Source organism: Hyla sarda, chromosome 10 (assembly GCF_029499605.1).
Source record: "Hyla sarda isolate aHylSar1 chromosome 10, aHylSar1.hap1, whole genome shotgun sequence".
Classification (NCBI taxonomy): domain Eukaryota; kingdom Metazoa; phylum Chordata; class Amphibia; order Anura; family Hylidae; genus Hyla; species Hyla sarda.
The window spans coordinates 86,191,243-86,208,928 of NC_079198.1; the positions used below are offsets into that span (position 1 = coordinate 86,191,243).

At 41.4% G+C, this 17,686-nt stretch overlaps 1 protein-coding gene across 2 annotated transcripts in view; it reads left to right on the plus strand.

Moving 5' to 3' along the window:
• The window catches only part of USP28 (ubiquitin specific peptidase 28), a 108,080-nt gene that overhangs the window by 65,954 nt on the left and 24,440 nt on the right, over positions 1–17,686 (plus strand). For both annotated transcript variants that reach the window (XM_056544187.1, XM_056544188.1), the window contains 2 exons: positions 1,042–1,221; positions 1,698–1,837. In XM_056544187.1, the coding sequence (XP_056400162.1) occupies positions 1,042–1,221; positions 1,698–1,837 (320 nt within the window). The remainder of the gene's footprint in view (positions 1–1,041; positions 1,222–1,697; positions 1,838–17,686) is intronic.

Consider the following 17,686-nt stretch of genomic DNA (forward strand, 5'->3'; position numbering starts at 1 on the left):
ATGAAGGAGATCATCTGCGTATGGCATCCTATAGGCAATGCTCCATTGGGAACTCTAGCTTACTGGTGCCTCCTCTAGGTAGCTAGCCGGTAAGTCAATGTCTGATTGTATATGAGTGTTTAAACACAACTAGAAATATTAGCCGTCAAAATCATATTTACCAGGTACAAAAGATGGCACTTAGGAGGTCGCTTTCTCTTTACTGGGGTACAGCTATTTTGCACAAATGCCCGAGATAATTTGATTTCATCCTGCTTTTATCAGTTTCCATGTATATGCTGGGGGGCCTCCCCCATATACATATGAACGATGAGTGGCATCACACATGGGGTTGCATGTTGAATAATGATGTATACCAGTTTTCTGGACCTTACTCTCTCCCTGACACAATGGGTAATTGGCTGTCAACAAGGGAAACAAAGGCTTGGCTCTCTCCGTTTAAAGGGTACCTCTCATCAAATAAACTTTTGATATATTTTAGATTAATGAATGTTGAATAACTTTCCAATAGCATGTTAATGAAAAATATGCTTCTTTCTATTGTATTTTTCCCGATCAGTCCTGTCAGCAAGCATTTCTGACTCCTGCTGGAGTCCTAAACACTCAGAGCTGCCAGCCTGCTTTGTTCACAGCCAAACAGGCTGTGAACAATGCAGGCTGGCAGCTCTGAGTGTTCTCCTTTGTGAACAAAGCAGACTGGCAGCTCGTAGTGTTTAGGACTCCGGCATGAGTCTGAAATGCTTGCTGCCAGGACTGGTAGGGAGACCCCTAGTGGTCATTTCTTCAAAGTGGAAAATTAAATAGAAAGAAGCATATTTTTTAATAACATGCAATTGTAAAGTTATTCTGCATACATTAATCTATAATATATCAAAAGTTTTTTTGATGAGAGGTACCCTTTAAAATCTGCCATCTGAGGATCCTTCTTCACATTGCATCCCACTAAAATCAGCATGTTCAGCCAACTTTTATCTAATATGTATGGGCAACTCAACATGCAATACTATTTCTAAGTTTTATATCTTTAAAACTATTTTACAGACCTAGAAACGGGACAACTGGAGGATAAAATTAGCAGTCTCCCACCAGCCTTGGCACACTGTATTTTAGGGGATAACCAAAGGTTTGAGCACGATGTGGAAGAATGGGAGGAGACTCATTCCTGCAAGATCCCACAAATAGAGCCTATGGCGACTTCAGAAGAGGAGGTCTTACCTGATGGTAAATATTACCCTTCTTTGATGCTCCTACTTTATTACTAGCTCTAGATTAGTGTTTCCCAACCAGAGCGCCTCCAGCTGTTGAAAAACTACAACTCCCAACATGCCCGGACAGCCTTTGGCTGTCCGGGCATGTTGGGAGTTGTAGTTTTGCAACAGCTGGAGGCGCTCTGGTTGGGAAACGCTGTTCTAGATTGTGACTTTAATTTTCAAGATTTGCTGGGTATCTCACCGGAGCCTCGTTTTATAAAATGATATCAAGACTCCACATATGCTATTACTGATGAAATGTTCATGTAATAGGACATAGAAAAATCATTACCTGGTAGGGAGGTGTGAACTGTGGATGTAGATTGCTGGGCTTCAATAGTAACTATATCATTAGATCCTTTCCATATCAAAGTAATCTCTGCACATCTCCCTGATCCTCTAGTCTCTTCATTCTTAGATTATAGTCTATTTTCACCAACCTTGTAGGCACAGCTCTGTGTTGTGGGGACTTCAATAGATCCTTGTCATCAGAACATGCCATGATCACCAAAGAACAGACTGCTCTTGCCATTACCAAAACTGCTGAGTCCTATGAGAAAAACGGAGTGGAGGCTGCACTAGAAGAGGTAAAAGTTGGACTTCTCAGAAATTCCAGTCAATTACAAGCGTAGTGGGTCCACATTAGAATAGCTGTCTGTGTCTTGTCTGGTGTATCCTCTGCCCATACAGACATGTTTCTCATACTGTCTATCTTTTCTTATTAAATAGAACCCATTCATTTACTAAGTGAAATAGTAGCTCTGTTCAGCATTGGGTGGGTGGCAGCAGGCAGGTGAGTCTGGGCACCTTTTTAAGACACCACCTAATGGAAGACCTTGGTCTTTCCGTGCACAGCTTTCTATAGCTATCGCTAGAGATGAGCGAACTTACAGTAAATTCGATTCGTCACAAACTTCTCGGCTTGGCAGTTGATGACTTATACTGCATAAATTAGTTCAGCTTTCAGGTGCTCCGGTGGGCTGGAAAAGGTGGATACAGTCCTAGGAGACTCTTTCCTAGGAATGTATCCACCTTTTCCAGCCCACCGGAGCACCTGAAAGCTGAACTAATTTATGCAGGATAAAGTCATCAACTGCCAAGCCGAGAAGTTCGTGACGAATGGAATTTACTGTAAGTTCGCTCATCTCTAGCTATCGCCATACCCCTTTTAAAATAGTACATTGAGGTAACGCTGGGGAATGCCAATGTGCCAAAAGCCTGCAAAGAAAATAGTTTATAACAAAAATCTACATAAGCATAAATATATTTCTGTACCCACATACAGTTGACACTCCTACAAAAACCTGTCACTAATAATGAAACAATTCATGGATTAATCATGGAAGACAAATTTGTTTGATCAAATGCATCACCCCATATACCCCTACCCCTCTAGGGGTACTATGGGTCATTCTTTTAAAAAATAAAATTTTGCATCATTGAAACATGTATTTTTTGTCATTATAAATGGCAGTTTAAGGAGCGTAAAAAAAAAGTTATAGCTTGTTTAAGGGTTAATTGAGGCCAACTCTGAAGCATTAGTCCCAATTCAATTCTTAATTTATTTATTTATTTATTTTTTTCCTTCTGCCAAAAACTCTTATAGAATGATTTTCTCTTTATTCAATAGTGCCTCAGGAACTTTTTGTCTAAAGTGAAGCACATTTAACTCCCCGTAATGGTCCAGAGCTACATTCTTTGGGTGAATAAACACGCAGCAGATATTTTTACAGTGAGACTAGAAATCAGTTCAACTAAAAGGGTACATTTCAGATAAATAAGACATTCTGCCCCATGTGAATTCACCCATGAATTAGCATATCCTATTAATACATATTTTAGTATTGACACTAGTAGTATGTCATTTAAATTGGCCCTTGTCTGTGGTTAGGCCATGTCTGCAATAGTGCCAGTGCATCTGGACATAACCCAGGACTGCCATGGGAGTCACACAGCAGGGGACTGAGCAGCTAGTTGGAGGCCACTGTGTTATGGTGTAGTGGAGCTCTTCATTATAGTACCTTCCTGGATTCACAGTCTCCTGTCACCTGTTCTCTTGTATGTCCCTGCTATTCTTCTATCTTTCCTACCTGTACCTTTTATACTTTCCTTTTCCACTGTCACAGCCCACAAAACCGGAGCCAGAGGAGGCCAATCAGTCCGAAGCCGTTCTCTCTAATCAGACCGGAGAGAAGGAGCAGCAGCCCAGCTCCCAGCTTTCCGAAGTGGAGATTCCCACTGTGGGAAAGATACTTGTTAGATCGGACGCTGACGGATATAATGAGGAGGTACAGAGCATGAGAGCTCAACTCCATTCATTTGTCACACAGTAGGGTCAGCTTTTTAACACAAGTGCTTGGCACATACATTCTATAATGGGTAATGATGATACTTATTTCAATTACAATCCTTGTCTTGGGTGCACTGTTGGCTGAGACCATAATACATTGTTAATTCAACAACATAAGCTGCTGGTTTGGGCTACTAACATGGTAACTATTCCTGTGTTCTCTGATTGCTTTCTTTCTACCCTTTTCTTTCACATTCTGACGTCTTTTATTTTCTTCTTTTATTCGACTGCGGTGTTAGACTATGCTGTGCCCTGCCATGCAAGGTGTAATCCTGGCCATACTCAAAGCCCGCCAGGTCTTTGATCGCGATGGGCCTGAAGCAGGGCTTGTTAAGGTATTCGAAGGTTTGCTGTGTGCTAACAAGCGTGAAGCTCATGTTTTGGACAGAATAATACTTTGCTGTGAATACTAACGTGTGCTGCTGTCATTATGTAGTACTTTAAACTAACCAGAATTGAAGCTTGGCTTAGATGAGTGTTTCTTTTTAAAGATGCACTCCAGGAAGTTTTTTATTTGCTTATATAGAGCTGCTATAATTTGAGAATTATGAAGAGGTTCTTGTGTATGTCTTGGACCAGGGATGTGGAATTTCTATCGCCCGACGCCCGGGACTAGCAGTTTTGGGCGCCGGGCAGGTGAATTTGTCCGGCCCTTAGCCCGGCTTCGGGCAAGCAGGGCCGGACCTGACAAGTGCCGCGGGGATCTGCAGTCTGTATGGAGCGGGCACCCGACTCCTGCCCGCTCCATACTCTGCAGCCTGTGTAGCAGAGCAGGGGAGATGAGAAGCTGTGTACAGTATTTGTCTTCTCTCCCCTGCTCTGCAGACATGCGGGGGGGAGATGAGGGCGCGTGGCTTCTTTCTCCCCGTGCAGACCTGCGTCCTCTGCCTTCGCTCCCCGCACGTCTGCACGGGGAGATGCATGCGGCGCTCACAGGGGAGTATGGAGCGGGCCCGGGACTCGTGCCCGCTCCATACTCTGCAGCCCCCGGCTGTTCTCAGTAGCCGGGGGCCGCCGCTAATAGCCAGCATGTGGCGATCGCCGCGGCTGGCTATTAACCCTTTAGATCGCCGCTGTCAAAGCTGACAGCGGCGTCTAAAGGGACATGTGAACGCTCCCTGGTGGGCTAGTGGGGTGGATCACCCCCCCCCCCCGCAGCGCGATCGCAGGGGGGCGATCCACTATGGAGGTAGCCGGAGGACTTACCTCTGCTTCCTCCTGTCCCGGCTCTGTCATTGATAGATCCTGGCTGGACCAGGCTCTATCAATGGATCACAGAGCACACAGATTAATAGAGTTCAAAAGAAGTCTAATAAAGTGTCAAAAAAAAAAAATAATAATAAATAAAAGTTTTAATAAAAGTTTGAAAGACACATATTAACCCAGTGGTCTTCAAACTGTGCCCCTCCAGATGTTACAAAACTACAATTCCCAGCATGCCAGGACAGCCGTTGGCTGTCCGGGCATGCTGGGAGTTGTAGTTTTGCAACATCTGGAGGGCCACAGTTTGAAGACCGCTGCATTAACCCCTTCCATGTTAAAAGTTCAAATCACCCCCTTTTCCTATATAAAAACATGCAAACATAATAAAAATAAACATATTCGTTATCGCTTCGTGCGTAATTGTACAACCTATTAAAATATAACATTAAGTATCCCGTATGGTAAATGTAAAAAAAATACCAAACCACAGATTTGAAATTTTTATAATATCCCATAAAAAAAAGTAAAAAAGCGATTAAAAAGTCAGATCAATGCCAAAATGGTACCGATACAAAAAACAGATTATGGCGCAAAAAATGAGCCCTCATACAGCCTGGTATGCGGAAAAAGAATAAAGCTACAGGGGTTAAAAAAATAGCAATTAAAAAAATTAGAAAAAGTCCAGAATTAGTAAAACCTGACGTAAACGATACAAATCTATTATTGCGTAATCAGGCGGCCTAAAGTATAAAACTAACATGTTACCTCAACCACAAGGTAAATGGCGCAGAAAAGAAAAAGACCAAATCTGCAAAATTATCTTTTACTATTTCAATATCACATCCCTTAATATATATTTATATATTTTTTTGGTTCAGAGAATACGTTATTGAAAAATTAAAAGGTATCATTATAGTAGGTAGTTATGACTATTATAGGGCAAGGAGGAAAAAATCAGAGCATAAAAGCGAAAATTGGCCCGGACAAGTGGATCGTCATGAGGGACAAGTAGATTTTGCTCCATTTTAGTCCCGTGGACAAGTAGTTTTTTTATAAAAATTCCACACCCCTGCTTGGACTTACCTGTTTTAGCTGATGTAGCAGGTATAAGATTGGCTCCATGTTGGTTTGCAAGTCCATAACTGAATTTCTTCTGTAATACAGCCTATATTTCCCATGAATCATCTGGCATTGGGAATGGAGTTTTATGATGGTTTCTGGTGCTGGAGTTTATTCAGCTGTACTCATTAGACGCACAAGTGGGTTGAGTCAGTTCACATTATGTACCGTTTAGATGAGTTTTCTTATTGAAAGTGGGGTTTTTTAGAGAAATATTCACATGTTAAATTCTTATTCCTTTTTAACTGATAGTAAAAATGACACATTTTTATTGTGATTTGCACAAATGCGGTTCAGTATAATTTTTCCACAATGTTGCGAAAACTACAACAGGAGTAGCTCTCCCCAGTCTTAGGGGGTATATAACTACTATATATCATGATCCCATAAAAATAGCAAGAGTGTATAGATCTGGGTGGGAAGAGGTTTGGGGGCTGGCAGGAGGGGGATCTGGTAGGTGATGGTGCCATCCTATAATATACAGGAAGTCAGCTGACCCAGGACTGACATCCTGTGACACACATCAATCATTGTAACTTTTGTAGGAGTTAGACTGGTAATCACATGCCAAAGTTAGGGTAATAACATGCATAGATGTAGCTTTACTGGAATAAAACAAAAGGCACTGTATGACTAGCGATGGTGAATGTGTATGATATGGGCAAAAAACAGGAAAACCCTGGAGTGCTTCTTTAATGTTGTGATTGGTTTTACAATCCACTGTTGGGGTCATATGGGAAAAGTGGAGCAGTTACCTACGGCGAGCCAACAGGTTGATGAAGGGGAAGTCTGATCCGCTGCTAATGGCAACTACTTCAGGCTTCTCCTTTACTAAGAAATGGTATGGTCAGCCTAATTCTTAACTTAAAGAAGGTATTTCTTGAGAAAATTCACGACACCTGTCCTCAGGCTTTGTGTGGTATTACAACTTGGCTCTATTCACTTCAGTAGAACTGAGATGCAATGCTACATACAACCTCAGGACAGGCGTGGCACTGTTTTTTAGAAGAAATCAGCTCTGATTTTCAAATCCTGAAAAACTCCTTTTTAAGGATCACATTTTTCTTCTACATTTGGTATATATTGGTATACATTGCCAAAAAGAGGTCAGATGATTGTAATTTTGGCCTCCATCAGGGTGGTGTACACTAAAAAATTAAGTATAGTGTAGTAGACTACTCTATTCCATATTTGGGATGCTGTACAAAATGGATCTGTTGAACACTTCTTGTATTAGCCTATGGCCAATAGGTGGCACTGTATGGCATTCATCACAGCCCCTATATAAAGAGAAACTGTAGCCTCTTCCTAAAACATCAGCCATGTAAAGATGTGGATCCTCATACCCCGACACTTCTTATTTATGTCTAGCCACCAAACTAAAGTTTAATCTATTGTTCTTATGTTAATATAGGAAACTTTGCTATTTAATTGCTGTTAAAATTTTCAAACTTTTATATGTTTTTAATGTGATTGAAAAAACGTCCACTAGGTGGCTCTGTTCTGTTCCCTGCGCAATAGTTAGTTTGGTCTCCTCCCAGCCTGGCAGGAGACCAAACTAAGAAAGTGCATGTGGGGCATAGCGAGGCACAGCTCTCATAGGCTTTAGTGACGTTGCGCCTGCTGGGGAACGCCCACTTTCTCATGCTGGGAGCTCACACAATGTGAACAAGGGGAAATATATGATACAGAGATTTTTACAGCTTGGGAAAAATTTTAAGGGCAGGAGGGGTGTTAGGAGTAATTAGGGAATATAATTCTGAGTTAGTTTAGAAAATATGGTTTAATGACAGGTACTTTTTAATTTCAGCACTGAAAAAGTGGTTTTGCAACATCTGGAGGGCCAGAGTTTGTAGACCACTGACCTAGAAGATCTAATGGCCTGAGCACCACAGCTTGTGTGCTGTTGAGAGCATAATTCATACATTGCAGTGCTATCCATAGACCGTCAACAGGGTGTGACCCTTTAAGTGTACCAGTCATATTGCAGTAGAAATAATGCTTATATATGTTACTCATTAGGTCCTACATATGCTTTACAGATCTTTATGTCTAGCTTCTGTATTTGGCTCACAAATCTTTCTGTTCTGCTGCTCACTGATTTTGACATCCACTGCTCAGGAAGAGGCGTGTCCAAGGCAAGCACTAATCCTAATCGCATTCATTTTCTCCCTGAGTTTACTGTGCTGTGCTGGATCTCTTCATCCAATCACTGCAGGCTATGTTGTGACCTTCTCTCTGTTTTTAGACAGGAGTCTGATAACAGGACAGGAGTGAGTACAGAGGAGTGCTAGTCCTGCCCTCACTTTTGTTTCAGCTGGGACAAAGATGATGCTGCAGGATTCTGGGGGAGATTTATAAAAACCTGTGCAGAGGGAAAGTTGGCCAGTTGCCCATAGCAACCAATCGGATAATTTCTTCCATTTTTCACAGGCCTCTTTAAAAATAAAATAATCTGATTGGTTGCTATGGACAACTGTTCAACTTTTCCTCTGCACAGGTTTTCATAAATCTCCCCATTTATTCTGTATGGTATTGGGACCCCTAGTGGTCTTTTTTTTTTTAATTACCGTATTTTTCGGCCTATAAGACGCTCTGGCATATAAGACGCACCCAATTTTAAAGGATAAAAATCTAGAAAATAAAGATTCTGAACCAAATACAAAGTATAGGACAGTGATCTTCAACCTGCGGACCTTCAGATGTTGCAAAACTACAACTCCCAGCATGCCCGGGCAGCCGTTGGCTGTCCGGACATGCCGGGAGTTGTAGTTTTGCAACATCTGGAGGTCCACAGGTTGAAGACCACTGGTATAGGAGGTAGTATTCACGTGTCCCCGCTGCTCCGGACCCGTCACCTCTAGTCACCGCTGCCCTGGATGTCACCCACCATCGCTGTCCCTGTCGCTCCGGAACTTCTCTGCTGCCCGGTATCCTCGCTCTCCGTCACCGCCATCACGCCGCTACGCACGCCACTCCTATTGGATGACGGGACGGCGTGCGCGACGACGTGATGATGACTAAGGAGAGCGCCGGCCATGCAGGGGATCCCGGAACGGAGCAGACACCGAGGAGGCAGGTAAGGTCCCTCCTGGTGTCCTGTAAGCTGTTCGGGATGCCGCGATTTCACCGCGCCGGTCCCGAACAGCCCGACTGAGCAGCCGGGTTAGTGTTATTTTCACTTCAAACGCGGCAGTCAGCTTTGATCGCTGCGTCTGAAGGGTTAATACAGGGCATCGCCGCGATTGTTGATGTCCTGTATTAGCCGCGGGTCCCGGCCGTTGATGGCTGCAGGGACCGCTGCGATAGGACAGGGTTTTAATGTGTATTTGCCGTATAAGACGCACCAACTTTCCCCCCCCCCCAGTTTTGGGGAAGAAAAAGTGCGTCTTATACGGCGAAAAATTACGGTATATATGTACAATATATAGAAAGTTTTTCATTCTGACAGTGCCCGTTAAACACTCATAATTGAGAATTAAGCAGTGGTGACCGCCCAGTTGACTAAGTGACAAATTTGTTGAGCAGTAACGCTACACAGATAAGGATAGATCCCCTTTAATATATTTGTCTGGAGCTTTTTCCAATGTACACACTAAATTGTAAGAAAAAGATGTGAATGAGGACTTAACTGCGTTTATTGTGCACAATCACATATTGCTGACTTGATCTGCCACAATTACATGTACAGGGGAAAAACTTTTTAGACTGTGAAAGGGGGTCGGGGATGTAGCCTTGATCCTTTATGGCTGGTGTAAGGTATGGTTGGGTGGACATCATTGGATGCTGCAGGTTATTGATCTGCATAAAACAAACACCAGGCACTGGTGCACAAAGCTCCGATTGTGCTGGCATAGAACAATGTGTTGGCTGTGTTAGAAGACAGGAAGGTTTTTCTCATTCTCTATAACACAGTGGTAGCACCAGTCTTTTTTTCTGTGCTCCAGGACATTTCCTTCATTGAATTTGCATACTTGGCCCTTCACGTTCTGGATGTGCCAGCAGAACAATGAGCAAGCAGATTAAAAGAGAGAGATTGTGAAAAACATAAAACATTGACTCTCCAAAATACTAAGTTAATAGTCACTAGCATTAGGACACTGCAGATTTTGGCCAACACAGGTCTAAACTACATGGGCACTTTTTATTAGTTCTTACATTAGCAAGCACCTGTGTGCAACTGGTTTTACTATTTCATGTCTCTTATGATAAGTCATGCATTTTTTAGAGCTGATCTTGGTTTTGCTCGAGGCACTAAACCCACCTATATACCACTCCAGTACAAAACAATCAGTTGTGATGTTGGACACAAAACAATTACCTGCTGAAATGTTAGGCTGACAACGCCACATATCTCTATGGATCTGACATGACTATAGGGCTGCAACTATTATATTCATAATCGATTAGTTGGCCGATTATTGTTCATCGACTTATCTGATAAAAATAACAATAGTGGAGAAGAGGAGACTTTGTGAGTTAGATTGGGGAGGGGATCGGACTGAAGGTCTTCTGTGTATTTCAGGTAAGGAATGCATTGTGTGTTAAGAATTTGTGGGGTCGGCTAAATGCTAAGCTTTGCGGAGGCTGAGAGGAATAGCTTTTTACTATATTTAAATACCTATATTAATTCTTTTAAATATAATTTTTTCCCCCTTGTTAAGGCTATACCCCCTCCCTGTTTCTTTCCTGTGGCCAGATAGGAGGGGCAGCATATTCCCTGGTTGTCCAGCCTACATGCCCCCGGCAGCCCATCTAGTGAAGAGGGGTCAGCACACATAATCTTCCTGCATCTTCTCTATTGTGAATCTGGCCTTTAGCACAGAGCCTGACATCCCGGGGACTCACGATAGCTGCAGAAAGGAGCTGCGGGAAGCAGGAGATGGGGTGTGCTGGACTTTCTCTTCACTATACAGACTGCAGGGGATCACAGTTGCAGATATACATTGTGATAATCGCTATGTGTATGTGAACTTTAGAAATTGGCTGACCAACTAATCGACCAAACGATTATGAAAATAGTTGACAACTATTTTCATAATCTGTTAGTTGCCGATTATTAGGTTAGTTGTTTCAGCCCTTCATTACGATTACATATAATTGTTGGTTAAACTGATCCATAAGTAAGGAAAAGGTTTCAGAGAACGTTACCTGTCTGTTTGCTAATTGTGTACTCTACGATAATGCATTTTGAGGTTTCTTCCCCTTCATCAGATTGTGCATGCCCATATGGCATGCATTATTTAGTGAGGGGAGAGGAACCCCAAAAAGCATTGTTGTATGCAATTTTTAAAAAATCCTTTCTTTGGAGTTTTTTTTTTTTTTTCTCTTTTAGGCTAGGTCAATGTTTCCCAACCAGGTTTGCAAAACCACAACTCTCAGCGTGTCTGGACTGCCATTGGCTAGGTTCACACAGTGTATTTAATTGTTTTAATGTTTTTCACAAAATAGTGTAAAAATTGCATCCCTATTTTTTACATAGTGTGCTTTATGTAAGTGTATGGAAAAGTGGTTGTCTGTGCATACAATATATAAAAAAAGGACACATTTTTTTCCATCCACGTAAATATTTTAAAAATAAAAGAAGCAATCTGATTGGTTGCTGGGTGCCATGTCTTTACTCTTTGTCTGCATGGCTTTGGATAAATCTAACAAGAAGAGGAGATGATCCAGCGTGGGTCAATAGAAATCCAGACTTTATTGGAACTCACAGTAAAAGCAGTAAAAGCAACCAGCAGATCAGACGCGTTTCAGGCGCATGCGCCCTTCGTCAGTGATGTCATCCATTTGCACAGGTGTCAGTTAAATACCGACCAGGTAGTGGGTGGAGAGTTAACCACCAATTGAACTACACTTGGACCGCTGACAATGGTGCAGAGGAGGATACTAATACAAAACATAGACAAAATGTTAGTAAAAGTACAAGAAGCTAAAACAATGCACTAATATGCAATTTTGCACAAATGGCTTGTACAACACAGGAAAATAACATGGTGATAAATGTACACCAGTTATAATCCGCTGTGAAAGTGGAACAAACGTGTGTGTGTGACTGCGGCGCTAATAATGGAACAGCAATTCTCTCTTTAAATTCAGACCCTTCGGTGCACTGGTGCCCAAAGTGAATTGCCAGAATGCCTCACGTTCCAACAATTTTCGCCGCACACAACCACCACGGGGTCCTATGTGAACACGTTCTATAGCATAAATTTGAAAATAATTAATGTGGCCACCATGTACAGTTTTAAAATGTAAAGATGCTGCCGATCGGTTTCTTACGGTATTGCTGGTTATGTCATTGAGATGTTCCAGTGCTCTGACCCGAAGTTTCCTGGAAGTGGAGCCTACGTATTTAAGTTGGCACTGCGAACACTCAATGACATAGACTACATTATGGTGGTTACAATTAATATAATCTTTTATCTGATAATTTTTAGTTTGCTCTGCATTGGAAAATTGTGTGCATAATTTAGCATAATTACAAGTTCTACAAATCCTACCGCCACATTTAAAAAATCCTCTATTACTCAACCAGTTATTTCTGTTAACTGTGTTGGACAATACCAAGCTAGGGGAAAGAATATCTCCCAGGGTTTTTGCCTTTTTTGGGACTATGTGACAACCTTTCGATAATATTTTTGCTACAGTTTCATCCTGTCTCAGGAAATGGAGGTGTCTATTGATAATATTCTTGACCTGTGTAAATTGGGGAGAATAAGTAAGTGCTATGACCGGTTTGTTCAGAAAATTAGAGCGACTGTGTTGTGAACAGTTAATAGGTGGAGAAATTAGACGAGAACGGTCCTTTTTAGCAACAATAGTTTTAGCTCTGGATAAAGTACGTTTAGTGTAGCCTCTATTCGCGAGCCTACGTGAAGCCTCACTGATTTGAGACTCGCAAGTAGAGGGACCACTACAATTTCTTTTTATCCGTGTAAATTCTCCTACTGGAATAGCCCTGATGGTATGTGGCGGATGATTACTATCAGCTCTGAGAATAGTGTTACCTGCAGTGGGTTTGCGGAACGTTGAAACAGAAATGATATGATCTGGTACTGAGCTGAATTCAAGGTCAAGGAAGGAAATGCTGGATGGGTGTGAATGGTGAGTGAATTTAAGATTGTAGGAATTGTCATTAATGTATTCCAGGAACAGTGGTATGGCAGACATATCACCCCTCCAAATCAGGAGGAGATCATCTATGAATCTGCCATACCACTGCACGTGGGAAACAAATGGATTGGATGTGGAAAAGAGGTACTTGGATTCCCAATATGACATAGTCAGATTGGCTAAAGATGGTGAATGTCTAGCGCCCATGGAAACGCCACTAGTTTGAATGAAGAACATGCGGTCAAAAGAAAAAAAGTTATGTGTCATGAGATACCATGTGCTCATTTTAATAAATTCTTTTAAATCAGAGGTATAGTCACTGTGGTTGTCCAAATGGTACATCAGTGCCTCCATGGCGACATGCCAGGGAATACTGGTGTACAATGAGACAACATCACAAGTTAACCAACTATGCTCTGGCCTCCATGTTAGGTGTTCGAAAGCTCTAAGAACATCTCTAGAATCTTTAAGATACCCAGGGACCCTTTGGACCATGGGCTGAAGCATTTGATCAGTCCATATGGATAGTTTTTCTGAAAGGGAACCGCAAGAAGATACAATCGGTCTCATAGGGGGGGGTGAGATTAGTTTATGGGTTTTGGGTAGGCCGTACATGATGGGGATAATGGGTTCATCCACCAGCATGTATTCCCTATCCCTATTTGAAATGACACCCAAACTAACCCCCTCACTCAGTAGTTTATCCAACTCATTTTTAAACTTGGCGGTAGGATCAAAATCCAATTTTTTGTACACATTTGTATCCAAAAGTAGATCATTAATTTGTTGCATATAAATCGCCTTATCCATCACAGTGACTGTGCCGCCCTTATCAGACATTTTAATGACTATATCATCTGCAATACTAAGTTCATTGAGAGCGGCATTTTCACTGTGCGAAAGGTTGCGATGTTTGTTGGGCAGTCCTGATCGACTGTTACCCAATGCAATTAAATCCACCTCCACTGCATTTTGGAATAAATCCATACCATTGGTTCTAGATTGAAGAGGATAAAAATAAGGGTTAGCATTTCTATGAGCAGGGTTGCTATTGGTAACTGCATCTGATTGTTCTCCAGCTAAATCTTGTAATGTGCATAAAGCCACCTGCTCCGAGAAATGTAATCCACAAAATTCGTTAACATAATTATTACGAGAGATAGGTACATTATAATCCATAACAACATCTGCGAAAAAATGTTTTTTGATTGTCAAATTTCGTACAAACTTGTTAATTTCACATAACATTTTAAAAATTTGCAGATCGTTAGATGGGGAGAAATTCATTCCCCTACTAAGGACACTGATTTGGTCAGGAGTGAGTGTCCTATTAGATAAATTTAACACTGTTAATTTCTCGTCACTTGGCTCCTCAATCTGGGAGTGGCCACGTCTGTTGTGTTTTCTTCCCCCCCCTCCGGGAGGGTTTCCTTTGCGCTTGGAGTTTTTTGAAAGATGACGCTGTTGAACAGCTGAAGACTGTGAAGTGTCCGATTCTGTGCTATCTCCATTGGCTTCCGTTTCATACTCAGATGAGCTGAATGTAACTTTCGGTTTGCGGTTGCGATTCCTTCTTCTATAATTTTTATTTTTATTTTTGAGAATGGATTTGGGTTCACTTGATTCCCATTTGCCCCACGCATAGACTTGATTGGTTTCATAGTCCCGTATGTCCCGCTGTAACTTGATTTTTTTGGTTTCCATGATGTGGGTTTCCATTTTATTAATGCGCTCATTTATTTTATCCAAGAAATCTTTATATTCAGGTAAATCCTTGTACAATTCAGCTTCACTCTTAAATTTGTCAATGTCCTCTGTGAGGGTCTCCAATCTGAGAGACTCAAATTTAGTGATAGTCCTCATGATACTTTTGGAACAAATGGTAAGAGCCTCATTCCACTCATTCAGCATTTCATCACAATAGACAACATTAGGAATTTTCCGGATCCGTAGACCTCTCGGAATAATTTCTTTAGTTAAATAATTCGTGAGAGTGGTGTGATCCCACCATAACTTCATTTCCTGGAATTGCAGGCGTTCAAGATTATGCATGCATACTTTAAGGTTCACCAGATTAGGTTCCTGGGATCCTGTAGCAGCAAATAAATTGGCTGCTTTGGCAGAATGGTTCAAATTAGCCATGACTGCAAAACGCAATAGTGAACTGGGTTGCACACAGTACCTTGCTTATGATCCTGTGAAGTTCTCTGGAAGGTGGTGAGCACGGAATGGCTGTAGAACTTGGCAAGTATAGTTCGGAAAAATCCAGCTCGCTCCACCAATGCGCCCCCGACACGGATCCGCACCCAGCCCGGTGCACATGGATTCATTGCTGTTCCATTATTAGCGCCGCAGTCACACACACACACGTTTGTTCCACTTTCACAGCGGATTATAACTGGTGTACATTTATCACCATGTTATTTTCCTGTGTTGTACAAGCCATTTGTGCAAAATTGCATATTAGTGCATTGTTTTAGCTTCTTGTACTTTTACTAACATTTTGTCTATGTTTTGTATTAGTATCCTCCTCTGCACCGTTGTCAGCGGTCCAAGTGTAGTTCAATTGGTGGTTAACTCTCCACCCACTACCTGGTCGGTATTTAACTGACACCTGTGCAAATGGATGACATCACTGACGAAGGGCGCATGCGCCTGAAACGCGTCTGATCTGCTGGTTGCTTTTACTGCTTTTACTGTGAGTTCCAACAAAGTCTGGATTTCTATTGACCCACGCTGGATCATCTCCTCTTCTTGTTTGAATCCATGTGCACCGGGCTGGGTGCGGATCCGTGTCGGGGGCGCATTGGTGGAGCGAGCTGGATTTTTCCGAACTATACTTTGGATAAATCTCCCCGATTGTGTGCACAGTTTGAAGTTGTAGTCTTGCATGAGCCAGAGGCCCTGTTTTGGGAACCTTGCTACATGGTCTGGTAACATATAGTGCTGTCTATTTATTTTTAGGGGGATTCTTTAACGGGATTTTTTCATTGTTTGTCTGATGTGTTAGACCACCCATTTTCCAAGGAATAATAAAAAACTGAGCTAATTTCTTAAATAAAAAAACACTTCCTTTGTCTCCAGGTTGGGTGTGGTTCTGCAGCTAAGTTCCATTAAAGTGAATGGAGCCAAGTTGTAATACCACTCCCAACCTGGGGACAGACTTGGAGCTGTTTTTGAAAGAAATTAGCTCTGGTTTTCTATTCCTGGATAACCTCTTTACCTGTATTAGGTGGTATTCTCACGTACAGCACCCTACGCATATGTATGTTGCTGGATTTTAACCTGCAGAATTGAATCTGTGTTCAGTTATTTCACTTTGAACAAAATCCTGCACATCAAATATGCACAGGATACTGTATGTGTGAATAGACTCCTAGAGAGTAATTAAAGAAGGTCCATTTGAGTCCTTAGTTGATGTCGCTTGGACTATTAAAGTGAATAGTATGCAATCTATTTTGACAGTATAACAACATTTATGTATAGTGAAAGGGAAAATTGTGAGCATGAACGCTTACTGTCAGGCTTCCTTACAGCTCATCAAGGGGGAGGGGACCTACACAACTGCTCCCATTGCACCTATGTACTCCAGATTTAAAAGGGTTGTCCAGGAATTAGAAACAATAGAGATTGGAAGACTACCGAAGATAATAGAATGTCATTAGAAAATGACTTATTATTTATATCAAGTTTTATGTTAAAGGGGAAATGTCACCCGCTCTAACCTGCTCTTACTGCCTGATTTTGCCAATCAACAGGGTCTTTACATGTGTTTTTTTTCCTACATGGTGCTGTTCATGAGAGAGCCTTAAAAATTCTAATATTTAACCCCTTTAGGACCAAGCGTTTTTCTGTTTTTGCACTTTAGTTTTTTCCTCCTTATCGTTGTAAAAATCATAACCCTTTCAATTTTCCACCTAAAAATCCATGTGATGGCTTGTTTTTTTGCGCCACCAATTCTACTTTGTAATGACATCAGTCATTTTACCTAAAAAATCATTGTGTGACAAAATTGAAGAAAAAAACACAATTTTGTTAGTTTTGGAGGCTTCCGTTTCTATGCAGTACATTTACCGGTAAAAAAAAGACACCTTATCTTTATTCTGTAGGTCCATACGATTAAAATGATACCCTACTTATATAGGTTTGGTTTTGTCGGACTTCTGGAAAAAATCATAACTACATGCAGGAAAATTTCCTCTTCTGACCCCTATAACTTTTATTATTTTGCGGTATGAGGGCTCATTTTTTTGCACCGTGATCTGAAGTTATCTGTATCATTTTTGTTTTAATCTGAATTTTTGGTCATTATTTCATTTTTTTTTTTATGGTATAAAAAGTGACAAAAAATATGCTATTTTTGATTTTTTTTTTCCGTGCGCGCCATTGACCATGTGGTTTAATTTACGAATATTTCGGACATTTACATATGTGGAGATACCATATATGTTTATTTTTATTTACGCAGTTTTTTTTTAAATGGAAAAAGGGGGTTGATTCAAACTTTTATTAGGGAAGGGGTTAAATCACGTTAATTAACCTTTTTTATTTTTATTTTTTTGCAGTGTTACAGCCCCCATGGAGGGCTATAACATTGCACACACTGATCACTGCTATGCCATAGCATAGTACTGATCATCGTTATCTGCGC